This window comes from Corvus cornix, chromosome 12 (assembly GCF_000738735.6).
Source record: "Corvus cornix cornix isolate S_Up_H32 chromosome 12, ASM73873v5, whole genome shotgun sequence".
Lineage (NCBI taxonomy): Eukaryota > Metazoa > Chordata > Aves > Passeriformes > Corvidae > Corvus > Corvus cornix.
The window spans coordinates 11,061,315-11,084,442 of NC_046342.1; the positions used below are offsets into that span (position 1 = coordinate 11,061,315).

Below are 23,128 nucleotides of genomic sequence, written 5' to 3' on the forward strand. Positions count from 1 at the left end.
TGTGAGCAGGGCATAATCTTCCCACAAACACTCCAAGTGCCCCCAGAACCACAGGGAAAGCCAACTCAGCATTAGGCCATATTTTTGCATGGCCACTGCAGCTTCAGATCCCTCTCCACTTCCTCCAACCAGATGTTGATTGCACAAGAAGCCACTTTAAAAAAAATATAATGACAAACACCATGCAGACACAGGCTGAAAGGACTCAGTAATGCAAGTGCTGAACAGGGATGGATCTACATCATCTCCTCTCCTCAGCTTCTTTCCCTGGGCTCCATTCTCTTGCCAACCACAAGAGTTCGTTTTTGCAGGGTCCATGTTTCTTCACTATCCCCATTTGCTAAACTCAGAAAGAGCAGCCTGTGGAGCTGGTGCAGCATCTTTCCTTATGATCCCTCACGTGTTAGAGATTTTAATCAAAAATGGGAATAATTGTTACATCCCATGAGTTTTCATACTCATGTGTTGCAATTATTGTCCCAAGTTTGTGTTCTGCATTTCCATCAGAGCAAACTGATCTGTGTATGGGTGTTTGGGTAAACAGGCTCTGATCACACCGAGCTGTCCTTCCACAGAACCTCCTTCTCCTGAGCAGCTGCTCAGTGCACATATTCTGCAAGGAAATTAAGAACAGGGCACTAATGGAAGGAGGAGAATAGTGCATTTTAACAGCCATTGAAAAAGGATTATAGCTTCCCATTTTTTCTTGGGCACAAAGGTCAAGTCATCCATTCCCTTTGTTGAACTGCTTCACTTCTGCACAAATTGGACAGGACATGTAAGGGATTTACTTCTAGATGTGGAGATGTTTTTAGGTTTTAGGTTTCACTGTATCAGTTTAAGGAAGACCATAAGATACTTTCCTCCTTTCCCCAAACTGCCTTAGAAGAGAATGGAAAGAGAAGCTGTGCCAAGGGCTACTGTGCATCAATATTATTAAAATGCATGTCCCTGAGAGACAAGTGATTGAAAATGGTGGAAAAAGGGACTGGTACTGAACAGTCACACCCAAAACACTTGAATTACAAGACTGCCAGTACAGACTGTAACAAAACTACAGGCAAGAGCTGCAACAAATATACTATTACTGAGGCCATGGTCACAATGAAATTTATAGGAGACCCTGAGACAGCTTCTCATGTGGAGGAAGGAACTAAAGGTGGGCAACAAGAATGCTCACCAGGGTGAATTCCTAACGACATTTTGCAGGCATTTTGGGCTTGTTCTTACTAGAGTCAGAATTTACTTCCTCAGTATTTCTTTTGTGTGGGTGGTGGAAACCAGCAGCTACAGATGGATTCACTCTACCCCTGGCTGCCCAGACACAGCTGCCTCTCAAGCAGGCTGGTCTGAAAGATGAGCACTTACATTCCAGCTTTGGAAGTCCATCAGGACACTGTCCATCTACTGAACACATCCTTTACAAAGCCTTACCAGGCATCAGCAAATAAAAACGGAGCTTGGAAATACATTTGCCAGCAGCAAGGTTGTTTTCCCCCTCTCCATTAAAGTCTCTTATCTAAGGCACTAAAGAAGTGGCTTGCACAGCACTCAGCACTGCAAAACCCTGGGATTCCCATCTCCACTTTCTCCATTCAAGCACAGATGTTCAGATGTTGCCTCTTTTTCCTATTCACATCCTTGAAGAACGTAATCTAATCACATACATTTCATCAAAACATCCATTTTTTCCTTTTACAGGTGTCTCTCTTAGGAATCTGTTGCCAGCATTCAAAAGCAAGAACCCCTTGTAGGGACCTAAAGTGAGTTTTGAGGGTGATCAGCAGTGTAGGCACAGAAGACACACCTGTTTCTGGAGGCTTCAAAGGCAGCCTGCTTTGGTGAACAGGTAATATCTCTAGCTTGACATTTTCAGAAGTGGCAGCTAAAAGCTGAGTTGCCTCTAATAAGGAGCAGTGCTCTGTGCTCGTGCCATCAATGGAGAGAATGTGGTCACCAACGTGCAATGCGCCACATCTGCAAAGGAAACAGCAGGAGAGGCAATTACACACATGGCCAAAACCCATCCTTGCAGTCAGGAGCACACACACAAAATTCAACTGTGAATTAGTGTGCAAATTCTTGTTAATTTCTTTGCACATATAATTTTTCTTTAATTCCAATTTGAACCTTAGGTTCGAGTGTTACCCAAAATACCAGCTAATATGGTTGTCATGGTTTGACACTGGCCAAACACCAGGCACCCACAACAGCCACACTCACACTCCCCTGCCACAGCTGGACAGAGGGGAGAAAAAAATTAAACAAAGGGTTCATGAGTTGAGATAAGGACTGGTAGAAAACAGTCCAAGGGCAAAACAGGCTCAGCTTAAAGGTACAAAGTGAATTTATTACTGACAAAATCAGAGGAGGATAATGAGAAGTAACACAAGCTCTTAAAAATACCTTTTCTTCTCCCAACCCCTTCCTCCTTCCCACAGACAGCGCAGGGAGACAGGGCATGGGGGTTTGGTCAGTTCATCACCCAAGGTTTTCTTCCACTGCTCAGGGAGGGGAGTCCTTCCCCTGTGAGACTGTGGGGTCCCTCCCACAGGAAACAGTTCCCTGTGAACTTCTCCAACATGGTTCCAATCCCATGAGCAGCAGTCCTCCCAGAACTGCTGCGGTGTGGGTCACTCTTCACGGGGTGCAGTTCTCCAAGGCCAGGCTGCTCCAGCCTGGAAGCAGGGGCCCCCTCTCTCCACCGGGTCTCCCACTGGATCACAGCCTGCTCCAGGCATCCACCTGCTCTGGCACAGGCACCTCCCCCATGGGCTGTGGATGGATCTCTGCATCCCCCATGGATCCCCCTGGGCTGTGGATGGATCTCTGCATCCCCCGTGGATCCCCATGGGCTGTGGATGGATCTCTGCATCCCCCGTGGATCCCCAGGGGCTGTGGATGGATCTCTGCATCCCCCGTGGATCCCCAGGGGCTGTGGATGGATCTCTGCATCCCCCGTGGATCTCCAGGGGCTGTGGATGGATCTCTGCATCCCCCGTGGACCCCCAGGGGCTGTGGGTGGATCTCTGCATCCCCTGGGGATCCCCATGGGCTGTGGATGGATCTCTGCATCCCCTGTGGATCCCCAGGGGCTGTGGATGGATCTCTGCATCCCCAATGGATCCCCAGGGGCTGTGGATGGATCTCTGCATCCCCTGGGGATCCCCAGGGGCTGTGGATGGATCTCTGCATCCCCTGGGGATCCCCAGGGGCTGTGGATGGATCTCTGCATCCCCCGTGGCTCCCCAGGGGCTGTGGATGGATCTCTGCATCCCCTGGGGATCCCCACGGGCTGCAGGGGCACAGCTGCTTCACCATGGTCCTCACCATGGCCTGCCGAGGAGTCTCGTCTCCGGCGCCTGGAGCGCCTCCTGCCCCTCCTTCTCCACTGACCTTGGTGTCTCCATGTTGTTCCCCTCACATGTTCTCACCTCCTCCTCTTCTCTCGCTAGGAAAGAACTATGCCCTCACTTTGTTTTGATTTTCTTCTTACATCTCTTATCACAGAGGCATTCCCATCATCTCTAATTGGCCCAGCTTTGGCCAGCAGCATGTCCATCTTCAGAGCCATCAGGGATTGGCTCTGCCAGACAGGTGGAAGCTTCCAGCAGCTTCTCACAGAAGCCACCTCTGTGGCCCCCCCAACTACAAAAAACCAGGCCATGCAAAACTAACACATTCATGTCTGAGTCAGTGCTGTTGGTGGCTTAGCAAAAAATCTTTTAAGTTTGTAAGAGTGCCCCTTCATAGCCAGTCTGGATGGCTGAGGGCTCACCCAGCAGTGTAGTTAAGTCCTGGGAGGCAGGAGTTCAGCTCAGCAACACGACTGAACACAGCTAGTGCTGCACAGCAGCCTGTCAGTGCATCTCCAGGTAAAGGGTTTCCTGCCTTGTCCATCAGGAAAAGGCTCCAGCCAGAAGTTTCCATGACAGGCTTTAGCCATTTCACAGCTCCAGGGCAGTCAGGCCTGAGGTTTTTAAAGCTCAGCTTTCACAGGCACTGAGCTGCATTCATTCCTGGTGAGGAGTGTCCACTGCTCGTGGGTCAGATATTTTTAGCAAAAACAGTGCTAAGAACATGTAGACATGAAGATTTCAAGGCAAGACCGGGAAGAATGGTTTATAACCAACAAGGGGATGAAAAAGCAGCAGAGAAGGGAAAAGCAGAACTAGAAGCAGCCTGTTCAGATCTGTACCTGTCCACCACGCTGGCTGGCTTGATCTTGTCGATGACAATGACCTGCTTATTCCGGTGCATGGCTGTGGTCAGTGTGATTCCCAGCGTAGACCCTGGAGTCTTTGCTATTTCAACTAGTAAAGGACCAGAAGCATTTGCTACAGTATCTGCAAAACAAGAGAGCACCTGAAGACACTTGTCATACAGCCTTTTCCATCTCTAAATGCAGGGGTTGGCCAACAGTGCTGACTCGCCATGTGAAGCAGCAAACCTTTAGCTTGGACATCCTACAGTCCTGTGTCATGTGGTGACTTAACAAAAAAGAACACTCAAGAAGCAAAATTGCCTCTGCACAAAATCTACATGATAATGAAGAGTATTACAACAATTCACTCATGGAAAGAACTCTCCTCTCTCTTTACTTTGGGTTAAATAGCAATATTGAGGAACAGATTGCTCAAAGGCTCTGCAACAGTCACACCAATGGTATTACAAGCACAAAAAAGGAAGAACATAAGGACATCGCTGTTACAGGCTTTTTCCCAAACAAACCAAAAAGAAAAGGCACAAAAATACAGGATCCCACTTTCTGAAGTACTCAGAAGTCTCGTGGCTGATGACAAGCCAGTCAACTCCTCTGTGCTTCAGCACCAGCTTCACTATACCACCTCAACTGCTTGTTTGAGCTCCTCCAGTGTGACAGTGGGAGCAGACACAGCACTGCCAACCCCCTGCTCCCAACAGCCTCCTCTCCCATCAGACAATACAGGGTCAACTCATTTTTAAAAGATGCATCTCTGCAATAAGCTTAACAGATGCTGTAAGTGAGACTATGAAACTCCTACGAAATTGCACCTGTTAGCATAAGCCTGCACAAAACCATCCATCTCTTCTGAGGAAGGGGGAGGACAAAGAAACCCTGATTAGACAGAAATTCCCTCCAGCTCTGTTACACACATTTGCTTCCAGATGACCTAAAGCCATCACAAAGAAGTGGGATTTGCAAATGTGTTATCACCATCAGACATCCAATAACCAGCACCCCCATGTGTAGGTGACACCCCCCATGAAAGCACTCATGAAGACCCAGCTATCCACTTCGAAGGAAATGCCAGCAGAGCCCTCTGAGCACCTGATGCCTCCTCAGCCCTTAATTATTCATAGTAAGGTTTTTCCCTTCCAAAGACATGCTCCACTAAAAATGCTGATGCTACTTGGCTCCAAACCTGATGCATGGCTCATTCTTGCTCTCTAATAAACGGGAGCATTAATGCAGATCTGGGAAGCTAAGCTGCAGCAAGGTCTTTTCTGAGATTTGTTGAAGATGCTGAGTCTCTGGAGACAGAAATTTACCTTGGAAATTCCCCTTGGGGATCAGCCAAGGGATGTTCAGGCTCTGGTCTACTCACAGTGCCATTTTTCACAGGGGAGGAAGCAAGAGGAATGAGCCATGTTAAAGGTTATGCAGGCTTCACATAAAACACTGTTTATTCTCTGATGAAAAGGACCACTGGGGAGATCTGCAGGCCCTGGTAAAAAGCACAGCCCCAGTTTAATCAAAAGATACACAAAGCACCCAGCTAAAGCCTGCAGAAGGTGCACTTAAGCCTTTGTTAGCAAAGGAAGCACCAAGAGACTGAGGATCTCTTCCAACAGCAAACACCAGGTATGTGTTAGTTTTGCAGCCTGTGTATGTCCAGCACATATTCACTGAAGAGGGACATGGATTTATATCCCTCCAGCTGAAGGGAAGAAGATAAGGAAAATAAAATCGTGAGAAGAGCTTCCTGGAGCATCGGACCTTTCTTTGCAAGGAAAATACCTACTCTTCTCCAGTTTACCCAGCATCCAAGCCTCTCAGCTTTGCCAGGTGCTTCCCAGGATGGTCTCAGCATGATGGAGAGAAGAACGAGCCTCAGGAGCTCAGGGCTGGGGTTATTAGTAGGACTGTAGGAAACCACAGTCCCACCTCCAGCCCATGGTCACTCTCCTGCCACACACAGCATGGGCCACCTCACTGTCCCTTTGAATTCTCATCTCCATCACAGATGAGGATTGCTCCAAATCCATTTTATAGAGGCATTTATTGACAAAATACCAGCCAAGCCTTTATTGATTATTCTAGGGGAAGACTTGGCTCAAATCAAAGGTCAGGAGTCAGCAATCCAGCAATATTTGTGAGGTGTGATTAATATGGAGCTGTTACACTCAAGCTAATTTTAAAAGAAATATGGAAGGGACAGAGCAGGCCATGCAATAACTTCACTGTAAGGAGTCAATTGGCATTGTTGTACTGGCACCAGGAGGTGTTTCTGCAGCATCATGCACAGCTACAACCTCCCAGGAGGACACAAAGGGCTGTGCAACACCTGCTCACACCCATACACTTGCAGGGTACTCAGCACTATTGTGAGGGATACAAGGGAAACAGAGCCTGCTCCAGGTTCTCACTCACCCCAGTGCAGAAGATATGGGAGAGGTGATCACCCCACCACTCAAAACTGGGGGTTGGCAGGTGTTTTCTAGAAGAGCTTTCTCTCAACAGCTTCTTTTTAAGGAAATACTGGGGGGGGGGTTTTCCTTCTTGTACTAGGTTTCTGAGCCTCATTTGGCTTTGCTCACCTCTCTAAGGAGGAATGGCTCTTGTACCCAGCCTGGAAAGTGCAATTGCTTGGGAAATAAGCAAAGTGTAATGGTAGGGATGAATTTTTCCTGATGTAATGCACTTTGAGAGAGAGGAAGGAATAGCAAATGAGAAGGGAAAGGGGAAAGGGAAAAGGGAAAAGGGGAAAGGGGAAAGGGAAAAGGGAAAAGGGGAAAGGGGAAAGGGAAAGGGAAAGAGAAAGGGGCCTCCCTTGCAAATGCAAACAAAATGAACCAAAAGCTCCTAGAAGAACCATAGTGGGGAGCTACCCCCTTCCTAACACAGCCCAGCAGCTCTTGTCCCCAGCTTCACAAGCACATGGAGGCACTCGACTTCCTGGGCCCCTATTTAGGCTCCAGCCCCTGCCACTACTCAGCAAACACTGACAAGTCACCCACTTGTGGGACACCACCAGCCCTCCACTCCACAGCAGGAGAGCTCCACAGGCTTAAAATACTTCAGCCTAAAACTGAGTGGGTGGAGGGGGAGTCAGGAGAAGGGAGAGGAGGAAAAGGACACAGCAAATCACTTTGCTCATCCATCATCTCTGGCAGAGACCTTCCCCCCTTCATGAGTCAACCCTAAAGGCTTGTAGCCCAGATCCTTGGTACATGGCACACACAGATTATTTCCAAAGTAACTATTCAAATACCATTTTCTGGCTGATTTGTTTATTTGTGGTGATTTTTTTTTTTTTTTTCCATTCTTCCCCATTTTTTAAAAAGCCCATAAGATAAGGTGCAGCCACGGGAAAGCATCTGTTCATTTCAAAGTTTATCTGGTGTCAGCAAAACGCAGAGATTTTCCCAGTGCCCCAGGAAGGTGCATGCCCAGTTGGAACTCATTTTAAATGGAAATAGCAGATTAATTTAATTCCTTCAGTGGCCTTGAGAAATCTTAGCCAACCTGACAAAAAGCCTACCGTGGTCCCATCCTACACCAGCCTCCCTGGTGAAATGGGGGATGCTCGGTGGCGATGGCAGGCAGCTGCCATATCCCTCACACCAAGAGCAGAGCTGGCCCCATGCAGATCATCCTCAGTGCACAATTTTGGCTGGAAAACCACAGAGACAGCTGAAGAATGCCATGATTCAATGCTCCCCTGCAGCAACCTTGCTCTCTCACCAACAACAGATGCAGAGAAACAACTTTCCCTCCTCAAGGGTCAGCCCACACCACCCCAGCACATACAGCTGCAGCAGAGAGTGAGCACCATGTAAAAACCTCTCTTTTCCCTGAGGATGAGCAGGACAAGCACCTTGGTGGTGTCCCCAGCCCCTTTCACCACATTTTCAAAATGGGAATTAAGAGTTCTTCCTTTAGGCTGAAAATATCCCCAGACCTCTTTCAGCACGTGCTCTTCCCTTCCCTCATCATCTTCTAGGGGCTGATAAAGAGAATGGCTGTAATAGTTGTGAACTAGGGATGATGTACTCATCTCCCACTGCAATTACTAGCTGCTGCCTGCAGTGATTGTTGTAAGCTACATGTTCTGTATCATCTTGCCTTAAAAGAAAGCAGGACAAATACCTTCCCTTACAGGGTTGCAGAGAGCACCCTCTAGGCAGAAATTATCTAAGAAAGGGGTGGGTTTTACATTTTTGGGAAGTATCTGGTTCTGGTCCACAGGTTAGCAACACAAGATGGAGAGTCACTGCATAAAACCCTGCTATCCCTCCACGTTCACTCAACCCTCACAGTTTCAGGTGGGAGAGTTACTCAAGAAGAAACACCAAGACACCAAAACACCTTCATGGCTATTTTTACAGCAAGTCAGGATTTAAAACAATCAGCTTTCTGCAACACAGACATTGTGGACTGCACAAAAAATAACCCCCCCCAAAAGACCCATTTCCCATGCACAATTAATTGTTTACTATTGGTCAGAGTTGACAGCTCCGAGCAAAATCCCTCCTTACCTCCACCTGTTCCCCTCCCTGGAGTAGCCTGTGAGGAGAGGAATGGACATCCCTTACTGCCCAGTTACCCCAAAAAAAAATAGAAAGGTAGAAAATAGGTTTGGGGTAGTTTGTGTTTCCCATTTAAGTGCTTCCTCTTTATCATGAGCAGCAGTTTTCAGAGAGAAGCTGCTCCTGTGGTGTGGCAGAAGCCAGGCAGTGTGCAGGCAACCACCGAGGCATCAGCTTTTCCTTCCAGCTCTTCCATGGAGAGCGTGTCTGTGTAGCACACGCTGCCCAGCTCTGGCAGCCAGCCCCCCAGGGGACAGCCACTATGTCCATGCTTGAGGAGCTTCTACCAAAAGGAAGGGGAAAGCTTGTGGAGAGTCACAGGCAGCAGGAAGCCCTCAGGGCTGTCACAAGGAGCTCTCTTATCCTGGTGCATGGGTGAGTTCTGGTGTTCTCAGCTCTCTTTCCTCAGGGGTGATGTGGTATCAAACTCAGCTTCAGACTCTTTATTTTCCCCCACACTGACAAATCAGAAAACAACTTGATATCACAGACTCCTATTCCTCACTGGATCCTAGGCTCAGGCATGCTGGACTGGTTTGTGAGATTTATGGAAAAGACTCCAACCTAGTCCAGCTCATGGCTCCAGGAGAGGCAGAAACCCCTCTGGAGATGTACATGAAACATCACAATCTAATACACAGCTCAGTGAGCTTCCAGAACCAACACAGCTTCGAACTCTGTGGTAACCTTAAACTCATTAACAACTGTCCCTGCAGTAACAGCTGTGTGTCACAAAGCCAGCTCAAAACGAATTTACAGTAGCTAATAATAAATGCTTTCCCAGGGCTTGAAACTTAAAATCAAATTAAAAAAAAAAAAAAAAAACAACAACAACCAACAACAACCCATCAAACTTCATATCTACTGTGTAAAATGCTTTTTTGAAATACTCATCCTCTGCCCTCCAGTAAATTTTGTCTTATTTGGGGTCAAGCATTTGATCACCCCTCATTTATTTCAGAAGCAGATCTGAAGTAACATTTCTAAGAAAGAGAATAGCTCCAGAATTAAACAGGGTCAAAATTCAGAACCAAAGCCACAGCAAGTCTCTGCCTGCATGCAGCTCACTCCTCTGCTCACATTTAATAGTGCTATTTGCAGTGCTGGCAGAGCGCTCCAGCCCCGTTTAACTCTGACTTCTCCTGTCCCCTCTCTGCCTACATTAGAAAATCCCCTTTTGCCCTCTCCTCTAAAGCCACTCGTCATTCCTATCAAGACACATCACTGCATAAGGGCATTTCAAATGCATTTAACTAAGCCAGCTTTGAACTTTACCCCCTACATCCATGCTGGCAGCACACTGCTCAGCAATTTTTCCACTGAAACTGAGTATCCCAATTACTGTCTGTAGTCTCACATACTTTCCAGGCAGTCAGAGAAAAGAATGCCATCACAACCATCTTGTCCTTACCCATGATGGTCACATCATACTCGATCTGGAAAAGTGCCTCCTGGCTGCACTGCCGCAGGATGTTGAGGGCATCAGCATGGGTCATGCTGTGCAGAGGAATCCCATCCACACTCAGCAGCCTGTCCCCAATTTTCAAGGAGCCTTCCCTGTAAGAAGCCACAGGCAATTATTTTTTTAATATATATTTATTTATTTATACTTAAGTAATCTATATATCTTTATACAAATATCTATATTTATATAGACAAATTTGCTATTTATCGATAGTATCTACTTATATAAGCATATATTATTTGTGTGCGTACACACATGTACATGTGTGTGTATGTATATATGCACACATATTAAGAAGTCAATTACTCTCATCCCATAGGATGAAAGAACACTCCTCGGACAATAGTCTGGGTTATTTATAGTACCAGGTCCGTCACATTAAATTATCAGCATGAGAGTAGATAGACTGGCTCCTGCTTTCTAGCACAGCATCAGCGATTCAGCTGCACAGGGCTAATGCAGGGGCTGCCTCTGCAAGAGCAGTTTCTGCCTTTAACTACATCATCTGTGCTGGGCTGGCCTGTGAGCACCGTGCCCACCCTCCCCACACTGCACAGGTGCCACAGCACCGCTGCCATTCCACACCACCAGCCTCGGTGAGAAGCCTCGGGCAGGCACCAGCAGGAGGACAGGACGGACACACATCCAGGAGCATGGGGACAGCTGCTGGCCTGTCCTGTGAAGGCAGATGTGGAGGTGTGACATGAGCAGTACCTGTCTGCGGGGCCGCCCGGCCTCACGTAGGTGAGCACCAATGGCCTGGACTTGTGCCAGTCTTCATGGGCTCCCCCTGTAATCAAACCAGGAAAGCCGTAAGTCACTGGGGGTTTGAAAGTCTGAGTGAGAGCACTGAGAAGGAGACATTTATCATGGAACAGCTGACACAGGCTGCCAGCTAAATGACTACCCTGGATTAGGCAGCCAGCAGTCCTTAGAGGCAGCAGGGGATCCTCTCCAGGACACACTTTTGCTGCTTAGCTGAGTTTTTTGTCATTCACCTTCTTACTTTTCCCACTTTGCACCTCTGCTTCTGCTTTTCACTGGAGAAACTACTAACCTCTCAGCACAAAGCCAAAGCTGTTGCCTTCCTTGTAGAGGGACACTTCAATGGTCTTGGGAATAATGCCAGCACTGCTTTCTGGCACTAAAGGAAGAGAAAAAGACCCGGTTACCCCAGATAAACCCTTTCCAACCACAGTGCAAAATAATACCAAAACTCATCCAAATAACACCGTAATGAAAGTCCAGCCCAAAACCTGTTTGGAAGCAAAAAGAGCCCAACCCAGACACGTGAACTTTTATCAGAGCCAACCGTCAAGTTTTAGGATGATTTCACCAGCTCAGTGTTGTGCATCTCCCCTCAAATTTGTCTTGGTTAATACTCTGACATTCAAGTAAAACCATCTCATTTATCAACTGGCTTTAATGCATTCAGCTTTCCTCAAAAGTTTCTGCCACAGATGGAAACTTATTAAAAAAAACAGCAGCAGCATAAGGAATCAAGTCACTAGCTGACCTTAAAGAAAATGAAAATCCCAAATCCTCAATGCATAAAGTTGGTTTTTTTCCCTTACCTCTCATATTTTGGATTTAAAAAAAGATTAAGTGAATCCTTTAAACTGATCCTAGGGGCAATTCAGTAATTTTATGTTAAATACACAGTACTATTTGTACAAAATACCAAATGTACAAAGTAAAGAGAAAAAGAAAGAAATTGTTTTCCATCTCTTGACGTGCCCTACTATTTAATGATTTATTGCACTACTGCAATGAATATGGGACCATTTCCCAGTCCTCTCCACCCAGAACTGCACGTGACATTTCAGCCTGGTCCACTCTGAAAACTCCTAATTTTCAAACCAAGTGCCATGAATGGCCACAAGGATAAGCAGGGAAAAAAGACCAAGAACTTGACTTGGAGCTGAAGGCTGCCCTAGGTACATCCACACTCCCATTTCCCTTGGCTCAGGAGGGGGGTTTTGAAGCAAATCTCCCTACTGTTCTCACTGACCACATTCATCCTTACTGCCAAGCACCTGAGGGCTTGCAACCTGCACCCAAATTTGGCTTAGCCCAACCCTTAAGCTAACCCAAAAGACATACAGTAGAGGCATGGTACTGCCCTGTAGGCAGAGAGCCCTGGGGACCAGCTACAGTGAGGCCAAATAAACCTCCAAACACTGTCCCCACTTTGCTCCTGCTGCTGTGCACAGACAGCTAACAGGGACACAGCCTAGAAATACTCCAGAAGGGAAGAGCTCAGGGCACAAGAAAGCTTCCAGCTAAGGGGTGATACTCAAATACCAAGAAAAGGGTATAAAGCATCCACAAATGAGTTCAGAAGCCACTCAATTTCTGTCCCAAGCATCAAAGTACGAAGTGCTGCAACAGCCTTTCATAAGATCAGTGGGAGCTGGGAAACCTAAGCCAGTGTTAACACAGGGCTTCGTTTATTTATGAAAGAGATGAGACAACACAGTGGCCTGAAAACTAGACTTGGACTTGCAAGATCTCTTTCTAAGCAGGAAATTACAAAGTGGGGAGAAAAAGTCAAACCCACAAGCACAAACTATTGAATTGCACTGTATTTCTGCTCTTTGTCCAGGGAAAGACAGAGAGAGAGAGAGAGGGGCAAGCACACACAGCAATAACAAACCCTCACTGCAGATAAAAGCCCACAATGAATTGGAACCGGGCAATAACTGACAATTCCCTGTATTTTGCAGTGCTTCTTTGTTTGGATCATTCATCAACAGCCCCAATAATCTCACTGGAGGGAAGTCACTATCTCAGTGTACTTTTCCTGCTCATTCAAAGCTGAGGACATCTTGCATCACTGCTATTGATTGAGCTGGCACCACTCCCTGGCTGGTAAATACAGTTTATCAGATTCCTGATAAGGAATATCACAGAGAATAAGGAATACCACAGAGAAAGGTTAAGAGTGGTCATCTCTAGGGAGCATGAGGACATGGAAGACTTGAGCCACAGCTGGCTTTACCAGAGGTGTATGCAAAAGCTCACTAACATTTACAGCAGAACAGAGGGGGAAAATGGATACAGATTCATCTATTCCAGATTAGATTTTACTCTTTTTTGGGCTTTACACAGTCATTTCTGTATTCAATACTTTTCGTCCAAAGGCAGCAGCTACAATAAAGCTATGAAGTGTAAAATAGCTTCCTATCTGGGGCAAAATGTTTAGATTTCATTAGTTTTGTTTTTCCTGTCATCTTATTTTTAGTTGTTCTATTTCTTCTGCCCAATCATCCTCTAATTGATCTGGGTAAATGAATGAGTAACAACTGGGAAGATTGTATTCACAACGGAAAGACTGTGATGAGAAACTGTATCGAGGAATTTGTTTTAACCAGAAACATCAATCATCAAAACAAATGAGGGCAAGAGCATATAGTCTCCCATGACAGGACACAAGCCCTGTGAGTTGGGCTTGCCATCTTTTTTCCAGGGCTGGAAAGCAGATTGCTTCAGTTTCCTTTCTAAAAACACGTAACACTTCAAAGAATCCTGAGAACTAACAGCACTTGCCACAGTTCAGAAAAGAGCATCTGGTAATACATGTTTAAGACTGAATTAAACCTCCCGTAGCCACGCTCCGAAAGGGAAAAAGAGAAGCTGAAGCAGCATCAGGAGGCAGATTGGCCTGTGCTACCAAGTCACTCTGAGGCAAGACAGACCTAATCAGCCATCCCCTGCCAGTGTGCATGAACAGGCAGCCACTGTGCTGGAAAAAGTGCTCTGCCCCGACTGCACACAGCTCTGCAGCCTCCACCGCCCGCACGAGCAGATGAAGGCAATGGCAAAACCCCCCTGGACACTGCCTTGGCCATGGCAGCTCTGCACGAGCAAGTCCATCTGCACCCCGGGACAAAAAGCAACCAAGAAAAGAGAGCAGCATTGTCCAAGAGGCACCCACCGGCTGGCGGGAGCTCGTACTCTACTTCCAGCACCACCCTCTCGCCCACGTTCTTCAGCAGGCTGATGATCTCGTCATGCCGCAGCTTGGTCAGGTTAATGCCATTCACCGACTTGATGTAATCCCCCACGTTCAGCTGGTCACTCCTGCAAAGAAACAAAATAAAAAGCAGTGGTAGCACAAAGTCTCTGTGACTGGCACAGCTGGCAAGTAACTGTAGGGCTTTCTGAACAAGCCACCAACACTGGGCTGATCTCTGCTGTCTGATTGCATGTGTCTGCTATCAGAGGGAAGCACTAAAATTGAAGCCATCGATCTTTCCTGTGGCAAGTGTTCAGATCTGTACATATAGCAACAATCGCAGTGTACGTGTTCACAACCTCTCTTTTGTTGCTCAGTTCCCATTCATGTAGAGCAATCAGTCAAAAAAAAGCACACCAGGATCTGTCTGAAAAAAATCCAGCAGGGAAAGAGAAAACATCTTTGTTTTTGCCCGTTTTCTGCAAAATTGTTCAATTACTCTTTCCTTTTTCCTGCTTCTTGGAGCCTTTCTTTGCCCATTGCTTTTCTGAGCCAATAATGTTACTTCTACACTCAGTATTCAGAACAGATACAATATTAAACCACTTAGCTTGATCAAGATGTATTGTACCATGCAGCTCTCCTGACAAGGCTGCCTAATTTCACAGAATCCCAAAAATCCCTACACAAAATTTCAGAGTGTAATTGCACAGAGCATAGGAAATAACTCAAAATAGAAGACGTTCTACTTCCCGGAGCAACAACTTTGCATTCTGGGGCACTTGAAAAAAGGGACTCGGGTGCCAACTACTTTAATTATAACTCTATTCATTCAGTAGCTGGAACATGCAACTATTCCTCTCCATTTCTGCTCTGCTCTCTGTACCTCATTTCCATTTCTCACCTTGCAGCGAGTCCTCCCGGCCTCAGATTGGAGACTCTTGGCTTTCCATCTTTGTCTGTGCCACCTGAAATGGTTAACCCGAGGGTGCTTCCTTCTTTCTTAATCAGCTCCACGATTGTGACCCCTCTGAACTCCTCTGAAAGATCGGGAATAAAGACAAACAACTCAGTGGAAGGCACATTCCTCTCAATCCCAAGGACATCCTTTTCCTACAGTTGGTAGGAAAGCAGATCTGGGATGATTCGTACAACTAGCACGAAGAAAAAGCCTCAGTTTATTTGAAGTTAAGTTGTAAAACAGAAGTGTGTCCTGGTAGACCCACAGCAATGACTGCATGCAGGTCTGGCAGGCAGGACCAAGGCAGAAGAATAAGGGCTTATGAGAGTAAAACTTGTGTTTTGAGGTGCTGGAGGCAGTAGAAAAATTCAAAACCAGGGTAATGGGATCTCAGCAATGGTCCAGGGAGACCACCTCAGGAACTATGTTTGCTATAGAGTGGGGAGGTCATTAACAGAGCTATGTCAGCCAGTCACAGGTACACAGGAAGAGGATGCTGTGACCTGCAGTGGCTGCCTGGATGGACAGAACAGGGTGGACCTTAAAATACTGTGATTTAAAAAAATATCATGATACATCAATATAGTTGGGAGATACAGAACAAAATGTGGAGAGGGGTGAGATCCTGCCATCGTCAGGGGTAGGAGGGGAGGCATGACCTTGATTCATTCACAGCACTTTGCTCACCCATCTGCACCTAGTCCAAGTCAAGCTCCCTACTACCAGCTCATCTACAGCTGGAATTGAAGGCATGAGTCACTTTTACACCGTGACTTGTTCCACATGCACTGCCTGCCATCAGACACAGGTCCAGATTTGGGGGTGCCTACCCCACACCTGCTGCACCAGTGCTGCTTCTCTGGGTGCTGCAGACTGTGCACATTTTACCTTTTCTAGTCTAAGACAACACTCATCTCTGTCCAGAACCTACATATAAGCCCAACCTGGTACCAGTTTTGATCTCATCACAGATCATGTCTGGGTTTTACAAAAACAGGGTTCCTAAATTATTCCAGCTTCTGGATTGGGCATGGAAAGGGCAGTAAGTGAGCAGGAGAGTCAGCCCTGGCCTAAGGAAAAGACCAAGAGCTCTGAAGATTTGGCAAAAGGCAGCTCTGCAATACTGCACACAACAGACCTCACACTCTGCTCAAAGGGGGCTAGCCGTGGGGCAAATAGGATGACTTCCACACCTTGCCAGAGCCTCCTCTCAGAAGCTTTTACACAATTTGTCTATAGCATTATCCATCCACCTCCACTGTCTCAGTGTACAGAAATCTTCCACGATTTTACAGGAGGAAACCAGTCACCCTCACACAGGGCGCCCTTCTCCAAGGCTGTGCAGGAGAAGGTGGTGAGGCACTGGCAGCACGCAACAAACAGCAGCCCCACAGATGTGGACAAAAAGCCCATGTTGCAAATGGCCCAGGAGTTTGTCTGCACAGCAAACCTCATCAGGCTTAAATTAGATGCTCTGTTTGGAGAGGGAACATTTGAAACCTCTTGCACACTGATTTTCAGAGCAAGGCAGGGCCCCTTAAACAGCATATTGACACAGAAGATCCATGCTGGTGCAGGGCCTCCTCCATCCATCCAAAACACGTAGTCCTTTGGCACTGTGGTGCCTCATCACCAGCACTTTGCTCCTGTCCAAAGCCACCAGGACACCAGAAATTGCAGCTCACTTAGAGTCCTGCCATGCACTACCTGTTTCGTAAAGCACTTCCAAGAATAATCTGTGCACTTGATTAATGTGAGTAGGGAACCTCTTTGCAATCTAACTCCAGTCTGGCAGGCGTTTAGGCACTGCTGGGCACCCATTTAATATGGCACTGGCAGCTCCTTGTAAAAATGTCAGCTCCATAATACTTCTGCTCTTTAAACTCAGTTTTGATCCCTTGCCAACTGCAGTAAGTTAATTTTCAATTCACCAACCCGGGAGCCCAGGGGCTGCCAAAAACTTGGGGGGCTCTCCACCGTGCTGGAAAGAACAACATCCGGCACCATCCCGCAAATTTCCTCTCAACTACAGACATAACTGATCAACACAGATGGTGCCACAAGGGGAGACTATTAGCTTTTCAACGGGGTTTAATTTTGATCCTTGATAAGTGTTTAAAATGAGAACTCCCAGAGTGCAATTACCCATGGTTATGGGTTCAAGGAGAAATCACTGCTCCAAGAAGGCAAGTCCCTGAGATCAATCAATCAAGGTCAGTGATAAGGGATTTTGACCCATGCTTCTCTAAATCTACTGCCACTGTCACAGACCCACACAATAAAAAAGTGAGCTGGTTAAGGAGGATCTGGTCCTTCAAGACATAGTCCTTAAGCACCATATATGAGCAGTCTTGGATTTCTTCTACTGGCATATATGATTGGATTTTGCATCTCAGGGCAGGAAGAGCACACCTGATTTTTTCCCTTCCCACTGAGATGCCTTGCACTGAGGTTGTTGGACACACTGGCTCTTGAGAGCCTCTCCCCATCAGGGTTGCACTACAGTGGTAATGTCATACCGAATATCCCCTGGAATAACTACTGAATGATGAAGCAATGGCAGAAAGGCCCCGCTTCCTCCCCATTACCTAGAACACACTAAACTAACCCTGTGACCGGGTCATTAGCAGCCAGAAGTCAAAATCAAGCCCCTGGCTTTCCTAGGAAGGAGATAAGTTGTCCAAGGCAGCCCATCCAGACCTGCTGGAGTGCTGCTGGCACAAGAAGCCCAGCACCAACAGAGGCAAATGAATTACCACTTCTCCACTTCCTCTTCAGCCCCCGGGGTGTTTCTGCATGGGAAGGTTTATCTCACACAAAAATTTACTGTGACTGACTAAATATCAAAACAAACTCAGTCAGATGTGGGAAATACGAAGCTTGCCAGGCACTGCCAGTCTCCCTCCCTGCCTGATGAGCTCAGCTATGGCAGCATTTCTTCCCTCTCTCCTTTGCTGCTGTTTTCTTCTTGTGAGTGTCAGTCCAGTGCAGCAATAAGTCCTTTCCCAGCTCCCTGTAACTACCATCAACAGCCTCACACAAGACAGAGATTGTACCGGTAAGACACCACTCACTGAGATGAGTTACTACCATCCATTTCTGTCCTCCAGCAAAAGCCTTGCTGATAGATGCACCAAAATTAGTGTTTTGAGAGTTTTATTCCATTGTAGGGGGATACAGGTAAAGTATAATGGATGCCCCAATGTTTTGGAGCAGGAAGTGATCCCCTCCTTTACCTGGGATGCTTTGCCTCCTGGAGACCAGGGCTGCGTCCATCCCACCAGAGTCCTTGCTCCCCTTCGAGTAAGGGCCATCGTCTGCAAGCAGAGCAAACATAGAAGCTGAAATTAGTACCAAGAGCCACAAGCAACTAAACCAGAGCACTTTAAGAAGTTGTCCTGGTGACACCAAAGTTGGGATGAGATCTGTATCACAGACTGCAGGCAAGAAAAAACATTACCAGCCCTGGCTTTGCACTGCACCATGTGAGCTCTCACCTTGTAGAGACGGAAATAAGAACGCAGTAACGTTATCTGATTTATTCTTCTTGGAGCTAATCTGCTAGGAGAGAACAAAATTCCCTTACTCCTGTAATTATGTGGAACAGCTGAGAATAGAAAAAGCTGGGGCATTAGTCTCACAAGTTTCAAGCCTGTCATTATGCTTGTGAAGAAACTTACGGTCTTTGGAAATGGAGTTATATACATCAGGACACTAACAAGGCACTAAATCACTATACTTGAGTGAAATTGCCTATTCTTATAGATCCCATTATTTCAAAGTCACATTTTCCTGCTGCTGTTCCAGCCTCTGTGCAATACGGAGAGCACCTTCTTTTAAGTGATTAAAAGAAAAAAAAAAAGTCAGAGTGAAGAGAGAATGTCATTATACACTGTAAATACACTGTCCAGCATAAGCTGAAATTGAAAGCATCTAAATATCTTTGTATTCTTCCATTGGAAGACTGCTACAGAGTTATCACAGAGCTTATCTGCAGAGAAGGTAGCATGCTTCTACAGATCTCATTTCCATCCATCTAAAATGCCTATTTTTATGGCATTTCCTAAAAAGCTGGTACTTTCCCAATCAATAATTTCCCGTAACCATGTAGTACCAAATAATTCCCATTCTCAGTGACCACATTCTTGGTTTTTTCAGTAGCTGTGAAGGTTTAGAAGTTGTACATGATAGTATAAATATAGGTTACTGAAAACTTTATCCATTTATTCCTGTGCACAGCCCTTAAGTAAATTACATTTAAGTTACAAAGAAGTTTTTGTCTCGCTCCATACAAAGTGAACAAAAATTTTAGTTGAGCCCCATTCAAGACAAGGGTCTGTAAAGAGAGGACTCAATCCCAATGTTCAGTTTGCTGGCAGTCCACTTTCCCCCTAAACAGAAAAATGATGGTGTAAATCTTAGTCTCTCTCACCGGGAGGTTTTTCCTAACATCCTGTTTTACCCTCTCTCTGTCACCCCATCCCTGGCAGAACTACAGAGTCAGGTAACAGGGATTGTTTGGGAGTATACAGCAAGGTGGCAATTCCCAGGGGAGCAGCAGGACAATGCCAATCCAACTGCTCCCTACCCACATTCCCAACAGCTACGACCACCCTTTATTGCTTTCCCAAATGCAGCAGCACATTGGAAAGGGAGCCCTAAAGCTCAGGATACGCAGCACACGGCTCATTTTTCAACACTGGAGGTAATTGTGCAAAAGGCACCAGCAACACACCCTGGACCATGCAGGGCTGGAGCTTCTCACTGGCACTGGAGCATCAGTGTGCCTTTGGTCCCACAAGACACTGTGGAGGGTGAGGACCATCCCAGTATGCAGCTGCCTTCCACATGAGAGCACTGCTGCCAGCTCTGCTCCAGGTACCGTGCTCAAGGCAGCGACGTTCTGCTGCGGATGGGATCCCTGCGTTCCTGGAAAACCACACAAGATGGTTCAAAGCCAACTCCATAATGTGCTGGCAAACTAAAGCACTGAACCATCTGTTTCACATAAACACACCGCCCAGACCAGACAGTCACCAGCACCCTTCTGTGCTTCATCTTCCCATCACAACCCCGATCAGTGTTGATAGGAAACCCCAGTTCTCTACTGGTTACCCTCCCTACCCCAACAGCTGTTGGTAAGCATGCCTTGGCTTCCCTTTGAGCAATAAACCAGGTTGCCTGTGCATTAACAACAGCTTCCAGCAGCAGCCAAGTGGCCAAGAGCAGTAGTGACCCGAGCTACAGGCCCTGCCAGCAATTAGCAACACCCCCCCTGCCCCATCCCACTGCTCCTGACAGCCACGTCAGCCTGCAGATAATCAGCACCACAGATCCCCTTGTCCTATTGCTCCTCCATTCCAAACCCAGTTGATTATGTGAAAAATGTTTGGTTTTTTTCCCCTCATTATCTGGCTAAAGTGTTTGAACAGGAAAGGAGGCTGCCACACGCCGCCTGCCGAAATGGGAACTGGCATTTGCTCACAGGAGCATCCCCACCACACGCGGCTCTTTGTTCATTTGCAGCCCATTTCCTGCTCTGCCACTCAAACTGATAATAATGGAGTCACTTTTTTATTAATATTTTGTTTGTTTGTTTGTTTGTGCAAGGGGTTACGTTGGTTCTTTTAAAAAGGAACTCCTTCTCTTTGTGCTCTCAGTTATTTCTTCTGCCTAGCACAGCAACAGTTTGGCGGTGAGGCTGGTAACCAGCCTGACTGCTCAGTCGGCCTGAATCACAGCGCCAACCCAAGCAGTGAAAAGCCATGAACCTCTCTTCTCCTTAAAATTGGGAAAATAACTCTCCGTTTTTAATCCTGTGCAGGTTCTTTGTGCAAAGAATCCGTGCTGGAGCTATTAGAGTTGTATTTTTCAAGCTTTTTCTCTCACACCAAGAGGGCCAGAAATTGAGGGTTTTCAAGCAGCGATGGTAATGCTGGCTCTAGACCTTTCAGAAAAGCTCACCAAGTACATACGACCCTCAATAAAACTGAGATTGCAACACTTTCTATATATTGATCCCATGGGGATCTGTGACAACATTAAAGTTCCTGTAACTCTTTAACAATAGTTTTTACTATTTACATTCCTTACTAACACCAGAGAGAGGACTTCTAAGTCCCTACACCTTCACACAGAGCTCTGAACTCTCTGTGTGTTCTCCCCTGCAGAAACAGTGCAGAACAGTGATACACGTCTTGTACAGTGAAAATAAAGAAGAGATAATCCCCATCTCATTCCTTCAAAAACAAACTGGACAGATGAAAGAGCAGGAAGAATCTCCATGCTTTAGCTGGGGGGCAGGAAGAAAGGAAGGTCCACTACCCCTGCAAGCACAGGCACCAGGATGTCCTGACATCAGTTAGGTGCCAAGCCCAACTCTATTAAAATGGGGAAAAAAAGGCTTCCTTGGAAAGAGCACTGATTTAGGAGTTCATTATCCCTGCTGAGGGGAAGGGAAAAGGAAGGTTTGGGGTTTAGAAGAGCTATTAGTCTATGTTATTAGCAGAGATCACCTCTTAATGAAAATGAGCATTGGCTAAATCAGATTCTGTGACAATTAGGCTGCTGTCTGCAAGTTGTTCAGATTCCTGGATCTCTTTAAGACAGTTCCTGAAGAGAAAGTGCATTAATCTTATGGGAAGACCAAGAGGTAAAACCTCCCATTTGTTTAATGGAAAAAAGACGGTTGGAGACAGGGTAATTGCATTCCTTGTTTAGAGAAATGAATACCAAACCAGCATTAAGAACCAAAAGCTGTTCACGCTAAGGCAAGCCGGTATTTTTTGCTACAATAAAAGGATGAGGCTGGAAGCAGAAATCCAAATGACTAAAACTAAGTGCAATTTGATCCATTTTGAGGAGAGTTATTTCTGTAAGTCTAGGGAGGCATTTATCTGTAGTCAGGCAAAGAGCAGCCAGGGGTACACGAGCGTGGGTCAGGCACCTAGTGATGACTCAAACTGCGGCCCTGGGAGCAAACCTCCAAGGCCTGGGATTTTAAAGATCTCTGAGTGCCATAAGATGCAGACATGTACTTCAAAAACAGACTATAATCACCCAGCTGCATCTTTAGGCATCTCATCACCTTTATAAAGTTGATATGTTACCAGAAGGAGGGGAGGGGGAAAGTGATATATCCATGCACACCCATTCTGAATCTCAGACTGGTATTTAGCTCCCACACGACACAACCCCCACTACAGCCTAAGCAGGGGCTGAACCATCATCAGAGGACAGTAACACAGTCCTTCCCACTCTCCCCAGGCAGCACTCCACATGGCAGCACACCCAAAGGCATCTCATGCACCAGTGATGGATGTGGGCTTGATTGCAAGGCTGTACCCAACTGCCCCTCCAGCACATCTTCCCCAGGGCAGTTTGGGTTATTTCAGCACCACCGCAGCAGGTCGGGGACAGCAGTGTCAGCTCTGCACAAGAGCAGCACAGCAGTGGCCTCCCCTCTTCAAAGCACTTAGCCCTTAACATGGAAGACAAGTAGATCCAGAGAGCCCAGGACAGGGAAAAAAAAGCCCATTGAACACTGTTACAGACTGCATGATTTCCTGAAACTACTTAATTACGAAGTCCGCTGCAGAGCAAGAGCTCCTCCCATGTGTCTGCTTCAGACAAGGGGCTGTTTGCGTGAAGGATCCCACCTTCCCCAAGCCTTCCACAGCAGGTGGCTTGAATTTTCTTAAGCTCATCTAAATCCACAGCTCCTCAGCCCCTTGGAAAATTTGTACATGAGTTCACTACAACCAGTACGGCTGCTCAGTTCTTTTCCCATCTCTAGAAATACACTGCTTTGGCTTTGCATCATTAAAGTTAAAGAAAATAAATAAATAGAACCCAAAGAAACAGATAAAACACCTCTGTCAGTGATCTCTAGACTGCTTTCCCTGGAATACTGCAAAAGTTGAGCTAAAGCATAATCCTGCCCTACATAAAA

The 23,128-nt window shown here is 46.5% G+C and overlaps 1 protein-coding gene across 7 annotated transcripts in view; it reads right to left on the reverse strand.

Annotated features, from left to right (window-relative positions):
• The window catches only part of GRIP2 (glutamate receptor interacting protein 2), a 266,417-nt gene that overhangs the window by 42,366 nt on the left and 200,923 nt on the right, over window positions 1–23,128 (reverse strand). For all 7 annotated transcript variants that reach the window (XM_039558979.1, XM_019280444.3, XM_010390121.4 and 4 more), the window contains exons 2-9: window positions 18,414–18,494; window positions 15,121–15,256; window positions 14,196–14,341; window positions 11,316–11,402; window positions 10,973–11,048; window positions 10,205–10,350; window positions 4,199–4,346; window positions 1,808–1,977 (exon numbers count right to left, since the gene is read on the reverse strand). In XM_039558979.1, coding sequence (XP_039414913.1) covers window positions 1,808–1,977; window positions 4,199–4,346; window positions 10,205–10,350; window positions 10,973–11,048; window positions 11,316–11,402; window positions 14,196–14,341; window positions 15,121–15,256; window positions 18,414–18,494 — 990 coding nt within the window. The remainder of the gene's footprint in view (window positions 1–1,807; window positions 1,978–4,198; window positions 4,347–10,204; window positions 10,351–10,972; window positions 11,049–11,315; window positions 11,403–14,195; window positions 14,342–15,120; window positions 15,257–18,413; window positions 18,495–23,128) is intronic.